The 26745-nt window shown below is 37.7% G+C and overlaps 1 protein-coding gene across 1 annotated transcript in view; it reads right to left on the bottom strand.

Moving 5' to 3' along the window:
- Positions 1 to 26745, bottom strand: part of LOC122802354 (ankyrin and armadillo repeat-containing protein-like) — a 1115117-nt gene that overhangs the window by 341529 nt on the left and 746843 nt on the right. The window contains exon 15 of the mRNA XM_044071991.1: positions 7722 to 7890. Coding sequence (XP_043927926.1) covers positions 7722 to 7890 — 169 coding nt within the window. The remainder of the gene's footprint in view (positions 1 to 7721; positions 7891 to 26745) is intronic.

Consider the following 26745-nt stretch of genomic DNA (forward strand, 5'->3'; position numbering starts at 1 on the left):
TCTAAGGTTATATATGTTTTAGAGTAATTTCTTAGTATATAATTATTATATAATTATTATATAATCAGTATATAATTATAATATCATACTAAGGCAAAAATAGTGAGTTATCCGATAAAGCAACCAATAACTTAGTATATCACAGCCATTGAACAGGGAATACGTATATCCAAATAAGCTGTAGAACAGAACCATGTGAATGTTTTCTGTAATAAACAAAATGCTGATTTTAAGGTAGCTAAAGGCAAAAAAAATAAACAGACATTCTTAGGAAAAAAAACAAGCTACACAGTCAACATTTTCTTTTGACATGTAATGAGAGCTGTATGACTCTCAAAGTGGGGATATGATCTAAGGCCAACATGCAGCAATGTGGGATGTATAAGGGAGCCTCATGTCCATTTTTTTCAGTATCTAGTCAGTGAAGACCCAAACTAGTAAGAAATCACTGTTTTTGCAAATTCTGGCCAGAACATGAAGGCCATAAGGTGGGTATACGCAAAATGTTGTGATTCACTGATACAGTGAATTTCCCCAAAGAAGAGTGATATATTAAAAGGTTAGTCATTCATAAGGTGCACATTTTAAATTGCACCTCCATTTCCCATTTTATATATAAATGATGATGAGGCATCATGACATATACTGACTTATTTTAGAATGCATGAACTATTTAGAAAATAAAATCTATACCTCATGGTAACCATTTTTTATTCAAACACAGCCCTACCACTGTGTTGCAACACTAAGACATGCAGAACAGTGAGGGACTGGTTCTACATACATGTTAAATGCTAATGAGGTATTCCAGGGGAGAAGCATATACTAATTAGCTATGTGCTCTTCCCATGGAACTGCCTCTGGTAAGGCATTTAAGAAATAGTTCTGCTGTGTAAGAACACGGCTGCTCCTCGCCACTCATGTTAATGAACATGACCAAAAACTCACACTTATCCATTGCGATAAAGGAAAGTCACTGGGAGTTTAATGGACAGGAGGTAGTACTGTGGGGGCTGAGTGCATTTATGTATGTGAAGGGCTGCATGTGTGAGTGTATGTCAGTGTGTGTCTCTACAAAGGGGGACTTAGTCAGGGGATAAGATAGAGATGTGTGTGTGTGTGTGTGTGTGTGTGTGTGTGTGTGTGTGTGTGTGTGTGTGTGTGTGTGTGTGTGTGTAAAATAAATGAATATGTATGTGGATGTGTTGGAGAGCTGTCATACCTCCACACAGTCTAATGAGCAAATTCTGCAGCATTGGGTAGGGGGATTCCACTACACATCAGGGATAACTCTTACATCTTGTGCCTTAATAGATAGGTTCATAGGTTCATAGATTAGTACTAGGCTAACTTCCCTTGTGGGCCATTTTTTAAGCCTAGCCAATTACCTCATGTGCGAATCAAACCCTGCACCTTGTGTCTGTAAGGTGAACACTTTAACCATTATGCCAACCCCCTCCCCCTATGGCATTTAACATAATAGGATAGAGGGGCACCACTAGATACCTGGAATAACTTTACATCATTGTATCTTAATAGCACTTAGGAGCAGGGAAACTACCAGGGATACTCTATATAGTGTAGCTTAACAGCACTTAATAAAAAAAAAAAAAGGAGAGACAACATGGACTGGAGAGGAATGCTAGCCACCAGGGATAACTTTGCAATGACAGCCTTAATAGTACCTAGACAAGATGTGGTTTGGGGTGGGGACATTAGACACCAGGGATACTGTATGCAGCATACATTAAAGGCATTTCAAACAAAAAAGAAAAAAATTTCAGCATGAAAGAAGTGTGAGGGGAGACGGGCATTAAATACAAGGGATACTCTTCATAATGTGCTATAAAGTCATTAAAAGGATTGAAATCCTGCAGCCACCCATAGCAGAGAGAAAATATTAGTATTCTGTGTCACCACTAGACACCAGAGATATCTGCAAAATATTGGTTGTGTGTTTATCAAAAAAAGAAGAAAAAAAAAAAGCAAACATGCGCACACACACACACACACACACATATATATATATATATATATATATATATATATATATATATATATATATATATATATGTATATCTATATATATATATATAGAGAGAGAGAGAGAGAGAGATAAAGTCAAGAGAGACAGTGGGGATGGTTTCAGTACAAAGCCAGATGGAACACTAGGCAATATACCAGGGACATTATTTAACTATTACAGTGACTAACTTAAAAGTTAATACAGCAACAGGTCTATCATCACCATGTAGGTTCTGAACTGTAAGAAGAAGAATTAATCTCTAATATCTGGCATGACTCACTGATTGTACAGATCTGAGATTTACAAGGGCAGGGACAAAACTGTTAAAAGAGACATTAGATTTACTTCTTCTTTTGGCTTTTCCCAGTTAGGGGTTGCCACAGCGGAACTCCGGTCCGCTAATGATTGGCAGTAGATTTTTATGGTGCTGAGGTGCCAGCCCAATGCCCAACCTTCAATGAAGGCATGCCCATTCACGCATATCTTTCGAATGCCACTGGATCGAGGGGAGGACATGCAGACTCCACACAGAAGGCGCTCCAGCCGAGAATCGAACGGGACAACCTCTTGCTATGAGGAGACAATGCTACCGCTGTATCACCATGGCATAAAAGAGACATTAGATACATTGTAATAATTCAGGGACAGGTAAGAGGCACGTGGCATGTATGTGTGTCACAGAGTGGATGAGGAGAGTGCCTGCACTGACTCAATGCGTGGGCTGCCAGTGTTAATTACCATAGTAAAGTGCTGATCTGCACTTGTGGTTGTGAACAGTGATTCATAAATATGCAAATTAGCTGATAATGATGTCTTTCCATACTGCAGCTAACATGACTGTAAATCAGAAAATACTGCATCATGGAACTAGAACCTTATTACTACAGTCCTTACCATAAGGTCTGAAGTTTTTTTTCCTGAATCTCTGAAAATATATCAAAAACAAATATTATTTAACATATGTACAACTGCAAAAGCAAACTTTTATTGCCTGAGAGAATTTTAACAGTAACAAAACTAAAAATACAACTATATAGAGATTGTGAAGGGAAACAGTGGCTTCCCTACTAGTAGCTGAGTTAGACATCGATGAGATTTTAACTTGTTGTTCCCATTTGAAATAGATACAACTCACTGGGTCCGATTCCAAAAGACTTGCTCTCATTGCAAGTGACTGATTTCACTGAAAGCAGGCCAGTAACAGGTCTTTTGGAGTCTGATCTGTGTAGCAAGCCTATTTATAGATAGAACTTACACAGAAGTAAGCCACTTATACTGAGAGCAGGTCTTTTAGAATCACTGTAGTGTATAGGAGCTAGCAAGTTAGGCTGGTGCACGGCAAGAACACTTGTTAGACCCAAAATCAGAAAAAAGGCCAGCACCAAGGAAGGTTCAAAAGTAGTTTAATAAAACTGAAACTAGACCGGTTTCAGCAGCAAGGCTTTCATCAGTAGTATAGTCAGCAAAAAGCACTTAGTCATCATCTTATATAATGTTCTCTAAGGCATCTATATGACATCACTTCCTGATAAGTCAAAAATGCAGACAAGGCAAAAGTAATTGAAAAATACAATCAAGGCAAAAGTAATTGAAAATACATAGTTCAGTAAACAAAAAAGTTTGCCTAAGTTGCATGCATATCTCCAGATTATAATGAAAAAATCCAAAGAGACACAGTATACTGGTATATCAATTATAATAAACAAACTTAATAAAAACATACAATAAAGGGTAAATGCCCAAAAATAAACCGAAACAAAAGTCAGGTTATAAGAATTCTGGTGTTGAATACCAGCCACAGTATCCTAAAATGAGCTGAAATGCAAAAACCTAAGCAATGCAACCTGATAAGAAATAAGTACATATACGTAATGCAAGTGATGGTTAATTACAAATTATAATTTATCATTTAATCCAGGAGGGAAAAGCCCCCCAAGTTTAATGATCCCTTTTTTCTTTGGTATTTAGGATATCATGCCAACCTGTTTTAAAAGATCGATTCCTATGATATGATCAATGATGGTGAATGTAAATTTGGCAGTGGGATGTTTGATAACATGTCTATATAGTGCATTAGTTAATCTTCTGTTTCTAATGTCACCAAGGTGTTCAGAGATCCTGACACGAAACTGTCTAGACGTTTGGCCAATATAAAATGCATGACATGTACATGTGGCAAGATAAATAATCCAGTCTGAACTGCAGTTACCAAAAACTGTATGTCGTATATTTGTCCAGTGTTCCTACTAGTGAAAGAAGTAGTTTTGAAAATATAGTTACAAAACTGCAATGTCCACATGGATAAATGCCTGAAAGTTTATCTCCAGTAAGTGTTCTTTGAGTTGGAGTGTGATCCATGACCCTGGTTTTTATAGTGTGAAAATAGATTCCTAAAGTTTTGCCTTTCCTATAGGAAAAATAACATCGTTCTCCCAGATAATCTTCCAACAATGGATGAGAATTCAATATATTCCAGTGAGTATTAATAATATTTACTAAATTGGCACTATTCCTGCCATAAGTGGTGACAAATCTACATACATCTGATTCCTCATTATGAGTTTTAGTATTGTATTGGAGAAGAGAATCCCTGGATTTAGCATTACTAAATTGGACTGCTGACTCAATAGTACGAGTGGAATAACCTCTGGACAAAAATCTCTTGGTTAGATCCATTTGATGACTCTGAAGATCATCCACTGAGGAACAAATCCTTTTCATCCGCACAAACTGTGATTTCGGTATGTTCCGAATAATATGTTTCGGATGAAAACTATCAGCATGTAGAAGGGTATTATATTGTGAGAATTTTCTGTGTGCGGACGTTCTAAGAGTGTTATCCTCCTGTCGAATTAAATTGACATCCAAATAACTGATTGCACTCCTATTATATTCCACAGTGAATTCGATACCCCAGATGTTCCCATTCAAATGTTGAATAAATTCCTGGAGGTATTCCTCACCTCCTTTCCATATAAGCCAACAGTCGTCCAGGTATCTTCTCCATATATCAATCTCAGGTAGATATATGTTGTGCAAAGGGTCATATAAAATCATATCTTCCATGTAGCCCATAAAAGATCAGCATAGATGGGTGCAAAGGATGCACCCATAGCCGTGCCCTGTAGTTGCCAATAGCAGTTTTGTTGGAAATAAAAATATTTTTAGTTAGAATGTGTTCAGCCATACACAACAATAAGGTGTTCATCCCTGGGGGGTATAAATTGGTTTTATTTAGCCAGTATTCCAAGGCATTAATACCCGCCCAATGAGGGATGCTGGTATAAAGCGAGGATACATCAAGGGTACACATAAGCCATTCAGGGTCCAATTGAGACTCGGAGACTATCTGCAAAAATTCAGTCGTGTCCTTGATTCTTGCTCTAACACATGTTAACAGTGGTTTCAATTTTTCAGTTAGAAAAACAGACAAGGGTTCAGTGAGTGACCCAATGCCAGATACAATCGGTCTGCCTGGTGGCTGATCAATGGACTTATGAATCTTAGGAAGTAGATAAAGTGATGTCATATAGATGCCTTAGAGAACATTATATAAGATGATGACTAAGTGCTTTTTGCTGACTATACTACTGATGAAAGCCTTGCTGCTGAAACCGGTCTAGTTTCAGTTTTATTAAACTACTTTTGAACCTTCCTTGGTGCTGGCCTTTTTTCTGATTTTGGGTCTTTTAGAATCACAGCAGATTTGATATATTGGATGTTATTTCAAGGAACCCCAGAGGTGGATGGCGGGAATTGGAAATTGAAATGAAAGAGTTGCAGTGGCAACTAAAGTTAAATGCTACTTTGTCCCCAGGTATTAATGAAAACTTGTTTATACTTTCCATTTTAATAATGAAAGTCCTAGATTTATGAGGGTGAAATAATTTATCATTTTATATTCATTCTCCTGATATAAGTTTTTACTATAGTAAGAACATTGTTAGAATACGTAGAAGGTTTTTAAATATTTGAAAGGGTAGACATTTATTCTAATATCCTTTTCGTGTTTTTTTAAATTAAAAAAGGGTGAATATTTGCTTTTATTTTTAAGTTTGAGTTTATTATGTATGTTTTTACAAATTGTTTTGTAAAATGTTTTTTCATTGTTTTTCCCCTTAAGATGAATAAGTATTTCATTAGTTAATTAATATCACATGATGTTTATTGAGACATGTTTTCATATTTAATGGGTGGCATTATTGCTGTTTAATGTTCTGAAGAAGTCCAAACATATTCAGGGACAAAAGTGCATGACTTATTTTAATAAATATTCTTATGGTTATGGACTTGTTGTCATTTCGCAACCTTTACTGGGAGGTTTTATTCTGCTGCTTCAGACCTGAGTGGCTTTTTTTGTGTTACTGGTTGTATTGAAAGACACTTTCCATGCTATTATCTTGGTATGTATATATATATATATATATATATATATATATATATATATATATAAGCAAATAACTTTTTCTAATTAAACAAATAATAAGCTGGAGGAAAAAAGCAGAAGTCTATTTAGTCATTCCAAACATTCAGTAAGCTCTCAGGTTTGTCTGTTACCCCTTTTACTCTCTCTCATTCTTACTACTGCATATTTCCTTTTCCTAGAACGTTTTCTCCAAATTCTTTTCTGTGAATGCCTAAAACCACCATCTCAGATTTCATCAAGTGAAAGCTAATACTGTGCAATGACAAATGGCAATCCTCTTTCTGAAACAGTACTTTCCTATTTCAGTTCTGATCCTTGTCTTGCCTTTTTTTTTTTGTTATTAATGTTAATTGTTTTAAGCTGCAGAAGGGCGGCCATGGGGATGCAGTGGTTAGCATTGCCGCATCACAGCAACAGGTTCTCCGGTTCGATCCTCGGCTGGAGTGCCTTCTGTGTGGAGTCTGCATGTCCTCCCTGTGGTCATGTGGGTTTCCTCTGCATGCTCCAGTTTCCTCCCACATCCCAAAGACATGCTGTAGGTGGATTGAATACTCTAAATTGGCCCTAGGCATGAGTGCATGTGTGTGCCTTCTGTGGAAGGTTGGGTGCCGGGCTGGCAACTCGACACCATAAAACTCCACTGCCAATCATGAGCAGACAGGTGAGACACTGTGGCGACCCCTAACCCAGAAAAGCCAAAATCAGAAGAAGAAGTTTTAGGCTGCAGAAGGAATCTAGAGTATTCAACATCTTTAACACAACTGTTTACTTTATTGGTTTTATCTTTTGAGCTCTGTGTGTATGGTGTGATGGTGATGGGATGAACCTGCCCATTCCTTGACTTTGACAGTGCTTGAACCTTAGCTATAAAATTTGAAAGCCCAATATGCTTTCAGCAAAAGAGGAATGCCTCTCTACATGTGCAGACTGGGTTTGACTACTCCTTTCCTACGTCCTCTCTTTTTCCTCTCCTTCCTCACATAGACATGTGATTATACTTGCTGGTGTATGTGCATCTAGATTTTGGGCCCATCTGTTGATAGTTTTTTAGGCAGTATGAGGAAGACCAAAATCACCTACAGTGCTCAAACTATAGTGTTTTTATAATAGAACTAATGTCATACCACATAATGTGGATAATGCATAATAGATTGGTGTAAAATTAATAAACTGAGTAATTCAATGACTTGTATCCATAATACATGACGGATAAAAAATACAAATAGTAACAACTACTTATCAGCTTTATATTTCTGTAAAAGTGCGTACCTGATTTGATAGACAGTAGCTGAATAAGTGGTGGAATTGCTCCTTCTTTTTGAAACAAACTCCTGTTTGCCAGGTTGTTCGCACACAGCACTTGGATGCAGTTGACAACATTCACTAGTACATCCTCGATGTTAGTGTGTAAAAGCTTCACTAAAGGTGGGATGCCACCCTAAGAGGGAAGGAAAATGACAGCCTACTGTTATGCCTTGCACTTTCAAGTTTTAATATTTCTAAGTCACACTCATAATTCATGCATTGATATTATTTAACAGTGCAGAGTGGGTTTGTCAATACAGTATTAAGATATACCACCCCGGGACCAAACAGCCAGTTTCTAACCTAAGAATAAAAAAAAATAGTAGCTGGATAAAGAAAAATGTGGAGGACATCAAAGGGCATCTCTGAGAAGTGTCAGAAGCAGCTGCTAGTTTTTGGCTTCTTGAGTGAATACTACTGGTGTTCCTGTAGCCACGTCTGTGGCAGACGGCAGAAGATACTATGAAACCCTTAAATACAGGTGCATGCTGTTTGGCCTAACTGCATAGTCCTTTAATGACTGAGGAAAACACCAGGTATATATGCAGGATACAGCAAGATAGAAGAAAAGTAACAGAATTTATTAGAAGATATGGACACATCAGCTTATTCTGTTGGCCTGATTCCTTTACCTATAACACAAGCTGCTGACCAGATTTCATTCTTATTTTTTTCCTTTATTTTTACTTTTCCTTCATATAGGGATTATGTATTATGTTTTAACTTACATTTGCAACCGCTTTATATTGCTGATAATATTAATATTAGCATAAAAACATACTTCATTTTTATAGTATTCTACTCTTGTATCTTTTTTCTGAACTTCTCTTATAAAACAGATCCCTTTATTATGCACTTATGATACTTTGATTGTTTACCATATCATCTTCTATCTCATCCTTTCTAGGGTGTGTACAATAAACTCCTGGCATTTTGTTTTATACCAGGTTTAATCCAGGGCCTGTATCATTGCTTTTATATCTTTTTCTCCTGCTGTCCCTGTGACCTTCAAGTCCTCATTCCCCACTAGCCAATTTATTCACACCAACTTCATGGCATTTTTGGATACATGTCACAGGGTGGTACGAGATGTTAACTGTTGTTGTCATCTGTGGTGGATCAAGAAGTTTTCCAGTCTTCCTAAATCCCCCCATGGTGCCTAATAGATATAAAAAAGACAAATGGAGACAGACCAAACTAAATTCGACACACTTTTATTGAAAATAATAAAAACAAAGTAAAAGACAGGGTGGAGTTATGTCAGTCCTTTACTCTTATGAGGTCTTGCTATGGTCAGGACAAAAGTGCTAAGTCTTTTAATTTGTTTTTATTATTTTCAATAAAATGTGGCAAGTTTAGTTTGGTCAGTCTCTGTTTGTCTTTGTTACTGTTTAGTTTGATGCTCGTTTTGTGTTAGTTACCATTTTTTTTTTTAGATTTCCTCTGACTTTCTCATTTGCACATTGGTGGTGATAATACTATGGAATTGCCCAGTGAATTAACACTGCTGTTACAACAAATAGCCAAGTATGTGACTCCCCCACCACAGGATAACTGTAATCCCAGTTCCGGTTTCACCAACGTCTGTCCTTCCAATGTGATTGGTAAAGCCAGCCCTGAACTGTTTTCTCAAACCGAGCTGCCTCGGAGTAATACTAGTGGAGCTGCTAATGCCAATATGGCATCTAATATAGCTGGGTCAAATTACATCCAATTGCAACTGTCACCAGCTTGTGAAGTCGACCTTGATCTTTGGTTGCATCCACCAAGTTTTTCCTTTGGAGCTGATCCCAACAATCATCCTCTGAGATCACATCTAGATGAATTTCAGAAAAAGTTGCTCAAGATCCGGAATTTACAGCTTGAAGCCTTTTATCTGCTGGAATGTGCTCATTCTAATCAAGTCCCGAAGGGTCTTCGTTTATGGAAATGCTCTAATGGCATGGAATACAACTCACCCTTCTATCATGAATTGGTAAAGTTATTTAATGATACTGGCTTAACTCTGCTGAAATTCTTGATTAGACAGAATGAGCATAAAATTAATGTTTTAGACAATAAAAGTAAAACTTTGAATGCAGCAATTAATGTTGATTTATTGTTTTCTACAGTTAAGGACCAGTACAGACTTATTTTTAACAAAACTGATAGAATTATAGACAATAATAGGGCATATAAAGCCCAGATGTTGGAAAGGGAAAATGCAGATTATGACCAAGGGAGGGCTTATCTGGTACCGGGTTGACACCCCACAAGGGTTGATTCTTTTAGGAACAATTCTGAGGCAGTGATTGTTGAACCTTGGAATGATGAAGAGCATGGTGTTTTTTTTTTTCAAATCAACCTCAGATTTGACAGTTGGAGATGTTGGCCAAATGACGCAAGGAAACTAATCATGGATTCAATGCCAATTTGAAACCCCAACAAAGGGACAGTCATTCGAACTTTCAGGGCAGGGGCAGGAACAAAAGGACATAAAAATGAGTCTGTGGTTGTGGTGCAGATTTTGATGCAACAGTTGTCAATTTTTTTAAAGTTTATAATTTGTCTAATGTAGAAATTTCTGACGTATGCATGTCTGTTTTTAAAAAAAGGTTTTAACTTTATTCCTAATTTCAAATCAGGTATTGTTGATGCTATTCAGCTAAAATTATATGTTAGAAGCTTGAATCTGAAAATATTTTATTCTGATAAAGCCTCTATTTCTGCTGACAAAGTTATTGGTCTTAAGAAAAAAGTACTTTTATCCCACTCCCCCAACCCTTAGATTTCTGTCTTTGAGAAGGTGTGTGAAAGTCAATTCAAGAATATTTATAAACAGAAAAGTTTTTCTCCTGATAATCTGATGAAAGAAGAAAGAGTTAATTTAAATACCTCAATACATGATAAACAGCTAATGGTCATGAATTCGACAAGGATGGGGTGTTGTGATTATGAACAGCTTTGATTATTCCACCAACATGCTTCAATTGTTGCCCAATGAAGTGACTTATATGGGAATTTCACTTAGTGATATTAATATTGCTTAAAGTAAATTGGACATTTTGCTTTTTGATATGGTCATGCAGAGTGAGGTAGATCATGAACAATGGGAGTATACTGTTTCTAAATCAAAGATTACTTTTATTTTTGGTATTCCCAGGATCCACAAGTGTACATATTATTCTCTCCTGAGAACTATAATCTCAGCCAAAAGTTCTAAAACAGAACCTTTGGCTAAATATATTGATTTTAAGGGAGTGTTAGAATTAAAGCCTTATATTTAAAAAAAATTCTTGGCATCTCTGAGAGACCTTAAATAATTTACACTACAATGAAAATATAGTGTTTATCACAGTGGACATTGTAGACTTATTTTCCTTCATTTCCCACAATATTGGCACTGAATTTTTTTTTTAGTGTTTTATCTGAACATACATCCTTGGCCACCCAAGATATGTAAGTGATTACCACCCTTTTGGAATTAACCCCGAACAATAATTTTATCCATTTCAAGGGCGAATATTTCCATCAGGTGTCTGGGGTGGCCATTGGTGCATGCCAATATTGTTTTAGCGGTTTGGGAGGAAAAGGTAGTGTTCAGCCCTGACTTTCTACTATTGGTGCATGATTGTTAGAGATTTTTGGATGATGTCTTGATTTTATGGAAAGGCACTATTGAGCAATGGGGAATTTTTTATTCTCAGGGGCAGAACTCCACCACTTTTTTAAAGTTTACCTATATAATAGGAGTTAATAGGATTCTTTTTTTTTGGATATCCTTCTTGAAAATAACTTGTTATATGGGTGCTACACTTCAACTATTTATAGAAAGGATGCATTTTCTAATTTGTATCTTTATTTTAGTAGTTGTCACCCATTTCATCAAAGAAGGTCAATTGTCAATCTTGAAATGATGAGATTATCAAGGTTGATGGCTGATGACAACGTATTTGATAATGAGATTTACCATTTCATTTGTATGTTCATTGAGAGAGGGTATCTTATTCAACTTTTAAGGAACATTAAGGTGGAAGTTGTGGGTCTTCACAATGAACGGTTTGTGCCTATTTAAAAGATTAAATTTCAGACGGAGCAGAATGTAGGTGGGAACCTTAATGAAATGAGAATTAATAGACATTTTGATTTGTCCACCTCAGTGTTACCTCACAGCAAGGATATTTTTAGATATATTAATCCAGTAAAACATAATTGGGATATCATATTTCCTGATGAGATTAGGAGGCTTTTGGGTTTAGCCCCGATAATTGTATTAAGCAAGGGAAGAAATATTAAAGCCCTACTAGAGACTGACACTGTTAGCAGGAAATCGATTTTTGGACAAGGTGTAATGAGAAAACGTGGGTTCGACAAGTTTTGCAGATTTATACGAGTGACCCTACACAGTAGTAGATGCTTTTGGGAAAACTATTCCCTGCCTGGGAGATGTAATTGTAAGACCAACCATGTTGTCTACCTTGCTAGTTGCAATTCTTGCAATGTATTCTATGTGGGGAAGACAAATAGAAAATTGAGAGAAAGGATATGGGAACACGTATATATTAGGAAAAATAAGTCTACAAACATCCTTTTTAGGCATACTAGTGGGTGTCGAAATTATAAAAAGTTTACGTTCTTTATAATCGATTGAGTGGTGGTTTCAGATTTAATGGATGACTTTGATACACTCCTTGAACTTAAGGAACTTACATGGCAGCTGAGGCTAAATGCCCCAGTTAGCCCAGGAATTCACAATTCCTTGTCTTTAATTAGTATATTGAAAAAGAAGGCCAATATTGTATAATACATATTTTGTGTTTATTTTAAACATCATTTTATTTTATTGTTGAAGCATGTGTGAATTTTATCCTGTGACTTGTTGGTTATTTTAGTCATTTTTCACTTATTTATTTATTCATGATTTTATTGTTGGCAAGTCACTTTAATACGATAACCCAGCCACTGGAAATGCACAAGCCAGTGCATTTCTTTGTGCCGGTCCTAAGCCCAGATAAATGGGGAGGGTTGTGTCAGGAAGGGCATCCTGTGTAAAACCTGGCCAAATCATTCATGCGGACACCAGTAAATATTTACATACCGAATCGATCGAGATCTGGGTTAACAACGACTGCCACCAGTACTGTTAGTCAACAGGGTGCTGGTGGAAATTGGGCTACTGTTGGCTGAAGGAGGAGAGGAGGTGGAAGGCATGGCTGAAGGCAGGAAGAGAGGAGAAAGGCTAGACTGTGGTAGTGAGGGTCAGAACTTTGAATGTTGGCAGTATGACTGGTATAGGGAGAGCGCTAGCCCATATGATGGACAGAAGGAAGGTTGGTATATTGTGTGTGCAAGAGACCAGATGGAAGGGGAGTAAGGCTAGGTGTATTGGAGGTGGGTTCAAATTGTTTTATCATGGTGTGGATGGGAGGAGAAATGGTGTAGGAGTTATCCTGAAGGAACAGTATGCTAAGAGTGTTTTGGAGGTGAAAAGAGTGTCGGATAGAGTGATGTTTATGAAGCTGGAAATTGATGGTGTAATAATGAATGTTGTTAGTGCATATGCTCCACAATTTAGGTGTGCGATGGACGAGAAAGAAAAATTTTGGAGTGAGTTGGATGAAGTGGTGATGACTGTACCCAAGGGTGAGAGAGTGGTGATTGGAGCAGATTTCAATGTTCATGTTGGTGAAGGGAACATAATGCATGAGGAAGTGATGGGTAGGTATGATGTTAAACAAAGGAATGCAGAAGGTCAGATGGTAGTGGATTTTGCGAAAAGGATGGACATGGCTGTGGTGAATACATATTTTAACAAGAGGGAGGAGCGTAGGGTGACATACAAGAGTGGAGGAAGATGCAAACAGGTGGATTATATCTTATGTAGGAGGGCCAGTTTGAAGGAGATTTCAGACTGTAAAGTGGTGACCAGGGAAAGTGTAGTTAGGCAGCATAGGATGGTGGTTTGTAAGATGACGTTGGTGATCAAGAAGAGGAGGAGGAGTATGAGGGCAGCACCAAGGATCAAATGGTGGAAAGTGAAAAAGCGTAATTGTGAGGTGGAGTTCAGGGAAGAGTTAAGACAGGCACTGGGTGGCAGTGAAGAGTTACCAAATAGCTCAGTAACTACAGCAGAGCTAGTAAGGGAGATGGCTAGAAAGGTGCTTGGTATGACATCTGGACAGAGGAAGGACGACAAGGAGACAAGGTGGTGGAATGAGAAAGTACAGGAGAGTATACAGAGAAAGAGGTTGGCAAAGAAGAAGTGGGATTGTCAGAGAGATGAAGAAGGTAGACAAAAGTATAAGGATATGAGGTGCATGGCAAAGAGAGAGGTGGCAAAGGATAAGAATAAGGCATATGAAGAGTTGTATGAAAGGTTGGACACTAAGGAGGGAGAAAAGGACCTGTACCAATTGGCTAGACAGAGGGACCGAGCTAGGAAAGATGTGCAGCAGGTAAAGGTGATAAAGGATAATGAGGGAAACATACTTACAAGCAAGGAGAGTGTGTTGAGCAGATGGAAAGAGTACTTTGAGGGGTTGATGAATGAAGAGAATGACAGGAAAAGAAGGTTGGATGATGTGGGGATAGTGAATCATGAAGTGCAATGGATTAGCAAGGAGGAAGTAAGGATAGCTATGAAGAGGATGAAGAATGGAAAGGCTGTTGGTAAAGATGACATACCTGTGGAAGCATGGAGGTGTTTAGGTGAAATGGCAGTGGAGTTTTTAACCAGATTGTTTAATGAAATTTTGGAAAGTGAGAGGATGCCTGAGGAATGGAGAAAAATTGTTTTGGTATCGATTTTTAAGAATAAGGGTGATGTGCAGAGCTGTAGTAACTATAGAAGGATTAAACTGATCAGTCACAGCATGAAGTTATGGGAAAGAGTAGTGGAAGCTAGGTTAAGAAGGGACGTGATGATTAGTGATCAACAGTATGGTTTCATGACAGGAAAGAGCACTACAGATGCGATGTTTGCTCTGAGAGTGTTGATGGAGAAGTACAGAGAAGGTCAGAAGGAGTTGCATTGTGTTTTTGTAGACTTAGAGAAAGCATATGACAGGGTGCTTAGAGAGGAGTTGTGGTATTGTATGAGGAAGTCGGGAGTGTCAGAGAAGTATGTAAAAGTGGTACAGGATATGTACAAGGGTAGTGTGATAGCAGTGAGGTCTGTGGTGGGAGTGACGGATGTGTTTAATGTGGAGGTGGGATTGCATCAAAGATCAGCTCTGAGCCCTTTCTTATTTGCAATGGTGATGGACAGGTTGACAGATGAGATCAGACAGGAGTCCCCATGGACTATGATGTTTGCAGATGACATTGTGATCTATAGTGAGAGCAGGGAACAGGTGGAGGAGACCTGGAGAGATGGAGATATGCTCTAGAGAGAAGAGGAATGAAGGTCAGCAGGATTAAGACAGAATATATGTGTGTGAATGAGAGGGAGGATAGAGGAATGGTGAGGATGCAAGGAGTAGAGGTGGCGAAGGTGGATGAGTTTACATACTTGGGATCAATAGTTCAGAGTAATGGTGAGTGTGGAAGAGAGGTGAAGAAGAGAGTACAGGCAGGATGGAGTGGGTGGAGAAGAGTGTCAGGAGTGATTTGTGTCAGACGAGTACCAGTAAGAGTGAAAGGGAAGGTCTACAAGAGGGTAGTGAGACCAGCTATGTTATATGGGTTGGAGACAGTGGCATTGACAAAAAGGCAGGAGTTAGAGCTGGATGTGGCAGAGTTAAAGATGTTAAGATTTGCACTGGGTGTGACGAGGGTGGACAAGATTAGAAATAAGTATATTAGAGGGTCAGCCCAGGTTGGCAGGTTTGATGACAAAGCCAGAGAGGCAAGATTACGTTGGTTTGGACATCTGCTGAGGAGGGATGCTGAGTATACTGGGAAAAAGATGCTAAGGATGAAGCTACCAGGTAACAGGAAAAGAGGAAGGCCTAAGATAAGGTTTATGGATGTGGTGAGAGAGGACATGCAGGTGGTTGGTGTGACAGAGCAAGATGCAGAGGACAGGAAGTAATAGAAACAGATGATCCACTGTGGCAACCCCTAATGGGAACAGCCAAAAGAAGATGATGAAGTCACTTTAATACGATGAGTTCTATTATTTATGACATGCAGAGCTATGGCATTTGATTAGTTGGTTGTAAGTATTTATACATAATGGAGTTATGGCAGTCCTCTACTCTGATGAAGTCTTGCTATGGGTCAGGATGTAAGCACTAAATCTTTTAATTTGTTTTTATTATTTTCAATAAAACATGTGACAAGTTTAGTTTGGTTGGTCTCTGTTTGTCTTTTTTAATGTTTAGTATGATGCTCATTTTGTTTTAGTTGCTTAATAGATGCAGTGCTGGCCCAGCATTGCACAAATAGATACACACACACACACACACACACACACACACACACACACACACACACACACACACACACACACACACACACACACACACACACACACACATTAATTTAATAACAGTTCTGATTAATTGCATGGTATACTTATAATTGTTTATCGTATTTCTTAATGGAAACCATCAGTAAAGTAGCTAGTCAATCCTACTCAATATAATAAGTTTTACTTGTATCAATGCAGTAATCCAAATAAGTTGTCAGTTATTTTGATTTGTTTTACACAGTTTTAAATTAATGAAGCTATACTGTTCATTATTTTTGCTTACCTGCATTTTGCCTCAGCCATCTTTAATTTGTGCATTGACCCTTTTGCACATATAGTAGGATTCATGCTTTATATCATGCGTCAATCAGTATTAGGTCTGCACCACAGTCTGCCTCACCCAAAACATCCTTATTTCTCAGAAGAGTTAAGAGTCTGTTAACAAAAGACTCTCCCAGCTACATACTGCTTTAATGCTAGAGTATCTGTGGCTGCTGGTTCCACTGATGGTATGTGGTCGTTAAACCAAATTATACAATGACTGGCCTTAAATATTCAAAAACGAGCACGCTGATTGGCCAGCCCAACCAGCGTACCCATTGCAAATCCAAGAATATACTAACGGAAAAAGGTCTACATCTGTTTTTCAGTCACCAGCGTCTTATAGTCATCCTATGCTTTATGTTATGCAAGTAGCATTACTCCACTGCCCTACCAGTTTGTGGATTTACAGGTTTTGTAGCTATTGGCACCTCTTTCTGGTCAAACTAATCTATGGGCTTCATAATTTAGCGTTTTACTAAATGTACTAAAAAAGGCTAAATGCTGATTTTCCTCATCCAGGCCATCACTTGGTTAATCCCGCTTTGGTAATTTCAAACTACTACCACAGCTTGTTCGTGGCACTGCTAACTTTCATTTTCCCACATATCAAGCTTTTTACTTTAGGCATCTACAAGTTCAAATTTGCAGGTCTCCCGCCCAACGGACATTAGTATGCTGTATTTATAACACTCTTGAGGCCAATCTCCTAACCTCCATTCAGCTTGATTCCACTGTTAACTCGGCACATATCACATGCTTGTGAACGGAGCCCATTGTGAGCTTCTTCTACCCCTTGCAACCAGTTACAAATATTCTTTGAAATCATTAAAAGGGTTCTGACCATACTTTACCATGAAGACAGACGTAATTCTACCTCAGCTCAGTGCCCCACTACTTACGGAATATTCCTTTTTGCACCGTTAGAACTAAAATAAACAGGAAAAAAACATAACAAATGAAAAAATGGAGCTTAATATCCTTGGAGGAGTCAGCTGAGAATGTCTGATGAGGTGGATTCCAGAAAGGTGGAAGTTGATAGGGAGGAGTAATAGAGTAAAGAACAGTAATGATTATAAAAGTAGAGACATTAGCTGTGCATGGTAGCAATAGAGAAAGGAAGATCTCCATTGTTTTTTTAAGCTATCTCACTATATTATACAAGAACATAGCAAGATATCTTAAAAAAAAAAAAAACAACCGAGATCTTTTTTATGTTGGTACCTCTGCACAGCACTGATGTACTGAGTAAGCGTGGGAACACATGTTCCTTACGCATGCACAGTACATCAGAAAAGGCCCCAGAATACCAGAAAACCACAGAAGTGCAGCATGGAGACATTATACAATGACATTATTTAATAAAGGAAAGTATTTTTTCTTAAATAATGTCATTGCATAATAGCAATAACCCACGGCTGAGTGTGGGCAATGCTGGATTTACCCACAGTTGGCTTTGTTTGGTCACGAGGGCAAAGCCAACCATGGGTAAATCCAACATTACCCACACTCAACCGTGGGTTATTGTTATATGATTAGAAGGTGATGTGTAGATTTGTGTGCGTGTGTGTGTGTGTGTGTGTGTGTGTGGGGGGGGGGGGGTAAAGCAAGACACCAAACAAGAATAGTTTCAGTGAGTTTTTTCCTAGCCATTTCCAGTCACGGTTCATTAAAAATGATTTGATTGGACGAACCCATCACCTCTATTAATGCTACTGTATTTAATGCTTGATAAAATGTCAGATCTTCCAGGTGTTTTCTCAAAATATGCCATACAAAAATCAGTTAAAAATTCTCAGGTGTTCTATGCAGTTCTGCCTCATATTCAAAAAAAAACAAAAAAAAAAAACATTTCAAACCTCATTTAAATCTTTCTATAGAATCAAAGTTACTGAGGTTTTTGGATAAAACTGCTTCTGTAAAAACCTGCAGTTTTTAACATTAATTTTAAATTTTTTAGATGGTACTACTGAACTATGCATCAGTTTTTAGTTTTGTTGCATATTACATTTAGCATCACCAGAATTCTTTTGCCATCTAGAATTCTTTTTTTACAATTTCAGCACTTTTTCTGGTAGCACCAAAACAATTAATATGCCCACCATGTTCAGCTTTTTTTTTAATTGTGCTCATATTCAACCATTTTACTATTTATGCTTTAGTGGAAAAAACAAATAACTCTAGGATAATTTCTTGAAAAATGTCACTAAAGCCAGCTTCATCAACTCTACACCAGCACTGAAGACCAGATTTTCAACATGCAAAATGCACAATATACCACCATCTACGTAATTTCAAACAGTGCAGTATAATCCACATACCTACTAACCCTAAACCTAATTCTAAATGTAAGCCTAATACTATGCTTTCCCTCTAATTCTAATCCTAATACAGACTCCAACTCTAACTCTAAAGTGGGTGATTTGTACAGATAACAGCACATTCAACTATTATTATATTTAATGCAACATTTGACCAAACCACATTTAGCCAAATGTCCTTCATGCAATCGGCATTAATAAAATTGTTCTCAGTCAGTGAGCAACTACTCATATACAGACATCAAATAATTACACATCAGAAGCTCAGAACTCAAATGTAATGAAAACCTTCTAGTGCTTTGGTGATACTAGCATTCTAAGGAAGGTTTCATAGGCAACAGAATCATGTGTGATGGGTGTCTATATCTTTATTATCTATATAATGCAGTTTATCTCATTGTTTACCTTTTACTTTCATATTGTCATCTACTTTCTACCATCTGCTCTACTCTCTTCTTGTACTGTGCCATAATACCTCTGACCTAGCCTCTTCTATAAGTGCCATGATATAACTACCTATAATATCAAATGCTAAAACAAGAGGAAGCCTATCATCTTTGTTTGTGTACAGGATACATTGTCCCTCAACCCATACTCATTTCTCCAATATGAACTGTATTCTTCAACTCTCCATCATACGACCCCTCAAACTCAGTAACAATCATTTGTTTATTATTCACTTGTAATGTTTCAGCTTTATTTAAATGTTGGCACTTAAACGCAATCATTGCAAATAAAAAGGAAAACATCCACAGCTATTGAAGTATTTCTTTCGGTACACAGATCCACACATGAGTGTATTGAATTGTTGGAGTATGTATCCTAACATATGTTCAATTTTCAAAACCATCATCCGCCAGACACAAGTCTATCCTTCTGGCATTGTTCATTCAGCCTAAGAGTATGTCACCTAAATGCCTGTTGCTTCATAATAAGGTAACAAATCTCCACAGCTGTATCTGTTTGAATGTTCCTGACATCTCAGTATCAGAGATGTGGCTAAAGTCATGCATTGACAGTACAAACATACTCACACCCAGAAGGGTACAGGAGGCATAGCACTCACCTTCTAAGATAAAATCATTTGTACCTTACAGTCTGTTTGCCCTTCAACAAATACATTACTCATGACTTCATTAAAATTGTCAGTCAAACATCTATCACCATATGTGTCTCTGCATAATTCAAGTGTTGCTCACTCCTCTGCTGAGAATTCCTTGACATGACTCATAGCCAACATACCAGCTGAAAAACTGTTAGTAGGGGTCTAGAATGTTAAATGTTCATTAGCTGCTGGGTAAACATCTCTCCCTCCCTTGTTCTTTTTGTGCCAATGCAAACCAACCAAATGTCTACAAGAACAGATAAAACATCAGGTAAAAATGGTATTCTTGATACAGTGCTTAGTTTTAATATAAAATAACTCATACTGGCATCATGCCAGATTCCATTAGCAATTACAGTCTGGTATTCTCTGTATGGAACCATGCAAAACGTACTAATACCTTTCAATACAATAAAGTCAAGAATGAAAAGCCCTTTGACACCATCACTCTCATATATTTCTTTAAGCAAACCAACTTTGTTCCTCTAAATCTTTGTAACTTGACAACACCATCCCCTACTTATAAACAAAAGTATTGCATCTGGGTCCAAGGAGGTCATTGTTACACTGCACTTGGCATTCGTCAGCCCTATCTTTGAGTACAATGCCCCTTTGGTATGTACCTAACCAGGCACATCCAACTATTAGAATGTCCACAGAGGTTCCTCACCAAAACAATACAGGTCATAAGTATCACGTCCTATGCAGACCACCTCAAGTCCCTATTCCTGCATTCTATTTCCTACAGGCTGTTGAGGGGAGATCTATGCCTGGCATACAGTACATTGTCAGACTGCACCCTGATGGACCTCCTGCATATCTGCAAAATGAACAAACCAAATTTACCCATTCTAAAGACTTAAAGCTTGGCTGTGATACAAATAGGACCTGCTGGAGAGACAGGTATGTATCACAGAGACTACTCCTTCTCTGGAACAGGCTCTCACTTCCAGTGTAAACCACAGTACATACCTACATAATTCCCAAATCTAAAAAAAATCTCTAAGCAAAAGATATCCTGTAAATAATTTGTCTCCAGACTTCAAAATTATCTTTGGTACTGAGACCCCATACACCTACATCATTCTTGGATTTTTTCACACCAAAGCTGTGACTCCTTACAGAATTAATGTCCGCGTGTAGATGCTTAGTACCATACTTGACCATATATTATGCTCAGAATGTTGCTGCATATTATGTTACTGAAGTATTGGATTTTTCAGCAGTACCTCACACGATTCATTTGGATTCCATTCTTGAGCCTCTGCTGAAAATAGACTCTGCCCATTTGGAGTGCTGTGGTCTTCAAATGCAAATATATACTTAAATGGATAAAGAATGATTCACTTTGCTTTTACATTAGTCATTAGTTCATACAATTGACTGTTCACTCAAGATTCAGTCATTAACTTATTCCCATTGGTACAAATGGTACTGTACATTGCCCTTAACTTGAGGGCTTATATAAAAATTGCTTAATACTGTCATTTTCTCTAATAATCATTACAGACAGTTCACTGTAGATTGAGTAACCATAAACCATGACTATTTATAATATCCTTTAATTGCAAATGTTTTCTAATACATTTGAACTTACTGTATATTGTTTGTTACAATATTTTATAATGAATACGTTTGTCTGATAAATTATTTTGTAATTGTTGCTTTGCAAAAAACTTGTACATATTATTATCTGAAAATCAAATGGAGAAAAACATTAAAGTCAGGTATTTGTGTTTCCCAAAATCCCAAAGCATAATTCATTATAATATCAGTATCTCCTGAAGTATTTTTGTTATGCACAATCACTTTAGCTCTGTTTATAATTGTATTTTACTCACACATCTTGGCCAGCTTGAGGTTTTTTTTTTTATAATGTTATTTCCATCTCTTTTAGGCAGTGTCTACTGCTTCTGGAATGGAGATGGCTTCTGAGCTGGTCAGCAAAGAGATACAATACAAGCATTTTTATTTTGGTTTGTTGTTGTTCTACTGCACTCTCATCCTGTATGCAAACCCTACTCTTGAGTCTGTGTGTGTGTGTGTGTGTGTGTGTGTGTGTGTGTGTGTGTGTGTGTGTGTGTGTGTGTGCCACATTGTGTGAAAGTGTTAATTCTTTGAAAATTACTTGTGAATTTAGTGATGAAATGTCTGTCTTTATCATAAAGGCATTAATTCAGCATTTTACAGTTCATCTTCAATACAAAGATGATGTATGTTCCTCACTGAAATAAATCTTGAACTGGTACGTATACTGGCAGTATTTTCTTTCCTGTTTATACCACTGCACTCACCCCATTTCCTTCAGAAAGCAATGTGTCATTTCATAGTATCAAGACATGATATGATATCAAGAACTTCCTCTTGCAGCAACTGCTTCAGGTTTGAAGACCTTAGCCCTTGAAGACATCCATAGTTATGTAATTACTGAGACTTGGTTTCAGAACAATAATAGCATTTCCTTCCCATGAGGGTATTGTGCCTACCACACACTGAGAACATCTGGAAACTGTGGGACATGGTGACGCCCATATTTATTAGGCCACCTTAAAATGTTTAAAGGTCCTAAGGTATTGCAACAACACTGTCTTCTACACCATTTCTTCCCTGTCCCCTAAAGAAAATACTTATTACTTCCATCAAATTGATAAGAGGCTTATTAAGTCTATAAAGTCTTGGACCATTTTTGTGAGAGACTTTAATTACCCCTGTATCAGGCTTTTTCCTTACATTCAATCTCACCATCCTCCTTATCTATCTTAACTATCTTACCTCGTATCACACCATACTCAATGTTGCCTATACACCTCCAACAAAGCATACTTCCAGCCACACTCCTCCCACCCTGCACTAAAGCCTGCACATATCCCCAAGTACATATCACCACATCACTATTCCACCTAAGGAAGAATTCTCCCAACCTCTCCCAAATCTCTTATCACAAATAAGTACAGTCATCCTATCTAAACTGCTCAAACTATTACATCATAATATAAGCCATCTCCTAATCCTAGCCTTTGACATACACCCTAACCCAGGGTCAAGCCCTTGTATAAACCCACATCTAAGTCATGACCCACACCCAACCAGATACCTATGAATAGACCAAAAATAGCCTTTTACTACTAAGCTTAAATATCCATAGCATCATAACAAAGTGCACCTACTCCATGCTGTACAATCCACCTACTCCCCCAATATACTATCATTAATTGAAACCTGGCTAAAACCCACTACACCTGATAATGAATTCCTCCCAACAGGATACAATGTACTAAACCATGATAGGCTGTCTAAAAAAGGGGGAGGTGTAGCATTAATTTACAAAAACAACTTACAAATTGTCACCGTTAATCCTCATTCCCCACATTAATAATTCTGAACTTCTCCTAGCCAAACTCAAACTTAATGACAAAAAAATTGATCAATATTATTACTTGTTACATACCACCAGATAAGAATATTCCCTCCCTAGAAGCCCTCCTACAGTGGGTAAATCATAATCTACCCCAAGAAACCATCATCCTAGGTGATTTCAATATTGACTGGAACACATGCTCAACTACTAACCCCAACACCCATATTAACCTTTACAGCTTCTCCCAAATCATTCAGTCTAGCACTAGACTAGGAAACAGTAAAACCAAAGAAAGTCTCCTAGACTGGATCTTGATAAATAAGACCAACACTCCATACCATGCAGGAGTCCTTGCAGACACCCTTAGCAACCACCAACCCACAAACCAACTCTACCCCCCCCCCCATTACAAATTGCTTGGAACAAAAGTAACTTTGACCAATTCAGCTTCAAACTTGAACTAAAACACCATAACTAGAACATACTTAAAAGTACTACCCCTAGAACAAGCAGTAACCCAGTTCAACAATACTTTCCTACAGATCTTAAATACTCACGCTCCAGCTTGTACTACTAAACTCAAAATGAAAACAGTCCCCTGGATCACCAAAGAAACTAAAAAAAAAAAAGATAGCACAAAGGAATAGAGCCTGGCACCTATGGAGAGCCACTAAAACTTAGTAAATAGGGAACAATTCTAAAAACTTAGAAAAGAAACAAAAAATAATATTCTCCTGGATAAAAAGAATTATTTCCTACAATTGCAAAAGAGGCATCAAAACAACCCCAAAAGGCCTGGGCAGGAATAAATAAACTACTCCACCCTAGCAAACCCTCCATCCCATCTCCAACCTCCACTACCGATATCACAGATATATCTGACTCATTCAATAAATACTTCATAGAAGCCATCTCTAAACTAGCTCAAATCCAGCCCACTACTACCACCACTAATTTCCACAAACCTGTAGTTAGACCAAAACAATCTTCCAATTCCAACCCATCCCCACCAACTATGTCAAAAGATTACTAACAAAACTTAAACCTACCACCCCAGCAGCTCACTGCATCCCTGCAGAATACCTACATCTGGCAGCTAATGAACTTGCCTACCCAATCTCTATCCGCCTTAACAGATCCATATCTGAACATACCATCCCACCAATCTGGAAAACCTCCTACATCATCCCTCTACACAAAGGTGGTACATCCACCAATTTCTCCAACTATCCCCCAGTTGCCATCCTGTCCCCACTAGCAAAAATACTTGAAAAATGCATACACCACCAACTTATGCCATACCTACGTAATAACCAACTTCTCTCTCCCACACAACATGGATTCTGCCCCACCAACAGCACAACCACAGCCCTACTCTCTTTCACAAACTAAATAAATGTACAAAATGGAGCAACCAGTGTTGACCAAAACCACTAGTACAAAACATACATTGTCAGCAGTCAGGAAATCTCGAAAAGGTTTTTTTGTGTAGTCAAACACAAATAGCAGCAACCAAAGAATTCAGCAATAAAATCCACTTTAATAGTAAAACTGGAAAACCACCGGATTGAGCGCTTTCATCCCCTGACCGGGGATTTCATCAGAATCAACACTCATTTCATTTGAACCTATTTAAACACACATAAAATGACGTCACAAATTAATTCATTAGTAATAAATAACAAGTAAAAACACTTCTACTAATAAACTCATGTAAAATCATATATAAAAAATGTTAAAACTGAAAAGTTTTGTATCTTATTAATTTAATCAGCATATCTAAGTCATTGAATTTAATTTAATGAAATGTGGCTTTGTGAACCAAGATGGGTTTAAGGGAAATTGTTTCATTTAAGCCTGGGCTGTGACAGGCTTGTAACCTTATCTGCCATTTTCTCTCTCTTGTTTCTATGTAACTTCTATAGTCACCTCCTCTAGGGTTGGGCAATACTTTTTCTAAAATAGCAAATGTAAAACCATTAAAATTGGTGCATCCTTCTGAACGTTCAAAAAGTGCATTAGTGGTGTTGTGTGTGGATATTTGATAAATGTGTTCATAAATCCTGTCCCTCAAGCATCTCTTGGTCTTTCCACCGTAGAACACGGGACAGGATTTACACATTGCCAAATACACAACCCCTTTTGTCTGGCAATTTCCTTTGCCAAACCAAACTTTGGATTGTAAAGAGTTATGTAGTGTTATATTAATCTTATCACAAATGTATCTACATTGGGAACATGCCCCACACCTTGTGGTACCTTGTTTGAGGTTACCATAACCTCTAGACTTTCCCTCAAACAATTTTTTGAAGTTTATACCTGTTTTAAAAACAAACAAGGGCTTAGATTCTGCAATGGACCACAGGGATGGGTTACTTTTCAAAATGGTCCAATTCTTTTCTACTATATTAATAACTTAATTTGCCCTAGTCCAATATGGAACAACCATGGCTCTTTCATAACTATCAATGGTGGTTTTCCAGTTTTACTATTAAAGCGGATTTTATTGCTGAATTCTTTTGTTGCTGCTATTTGTGTTTGGCTACACAAGAAAACCTTCTCTTTCGCAAACCACATTAACCAAAACAAACACTTAGGCAAACTAACATCTGCCATTATTTTGGACCTGTTAAAAGCCTTTGAAATGCTCAAGCATCCTAAACTACTCCACTCCCTCATTGATCTGGGTGTTAGTAATCATGCATTAGCCTGGTTTCAGAACTACTTAAAAGGAAGGCAACAAGCAGTTTGATGGGACAACTATCTATCCCCACTGCTATCCATTACTATTGGAGTCCCACAAGGGTCCATTCTAGGACCCCTTCTATTCTCCATTTTCATTAATAATCTCCACAACATCTGCCTAGATGCAACTTTCATACAATATGCAGATGAATCAACAGCCATCTGCTCACCCAATGATCCTCATGAACTCCTCTCTATCACCCAAAAAACCTTCCAATTTACCAAAACATGGTTTCTTAACAAAAAACTACTACTTAATCCCAAAAAATCCAAACTGCTGCTAGTCAAACCTAACAAATCCACCACAATGCCCAACTCATTTAATATTGTGTCCAGAGATGGTACTATCATCTCTCCAGATACTCACACTAAATTGCTAGGGGTTACCATTGACAATAACCTCAGATTCAATCTACATATAAATCAAACCATAAAAAATCCACAAAACTTCAGCAGTCTTTACAAAACTAAACCTTTTCTAACTCAACCTGCCAGAGTAACCATAGCTCAAACTCACCTCCTCTCTACCCTATTCTATGTCGCACCCATCTTCACCAACCTACCCAAAACAGAAATTTCCAAGCTCAACATCTGCTACAATCAAATATCTAAATTTGCCACTGATGCCCCTACCTAGCCCACCACTGTCTCTCACTGCATCAACTTAGCTGGCATGAGTTCCCTAATATCTTATCATTCTACCAGCTTTCTTTTGCTCACAAACTCCTACTACTTCCAGATAAAAT

The sequence above is a fragment of the Protopterus annectens genome, chromosome 5.part0, assembly GCF_019279795.1.
Source record: "Protopterus annectens isolate FY-2018-M chromosome 5.part0, PAN1.0, whole genome shotgun sequence".
Taxonomy (NCBI): Eukaryota; Metazoa; Chordata; order Ceratodontiformes; family Protopteridae; genus Protopterus; species Protopterus annectens.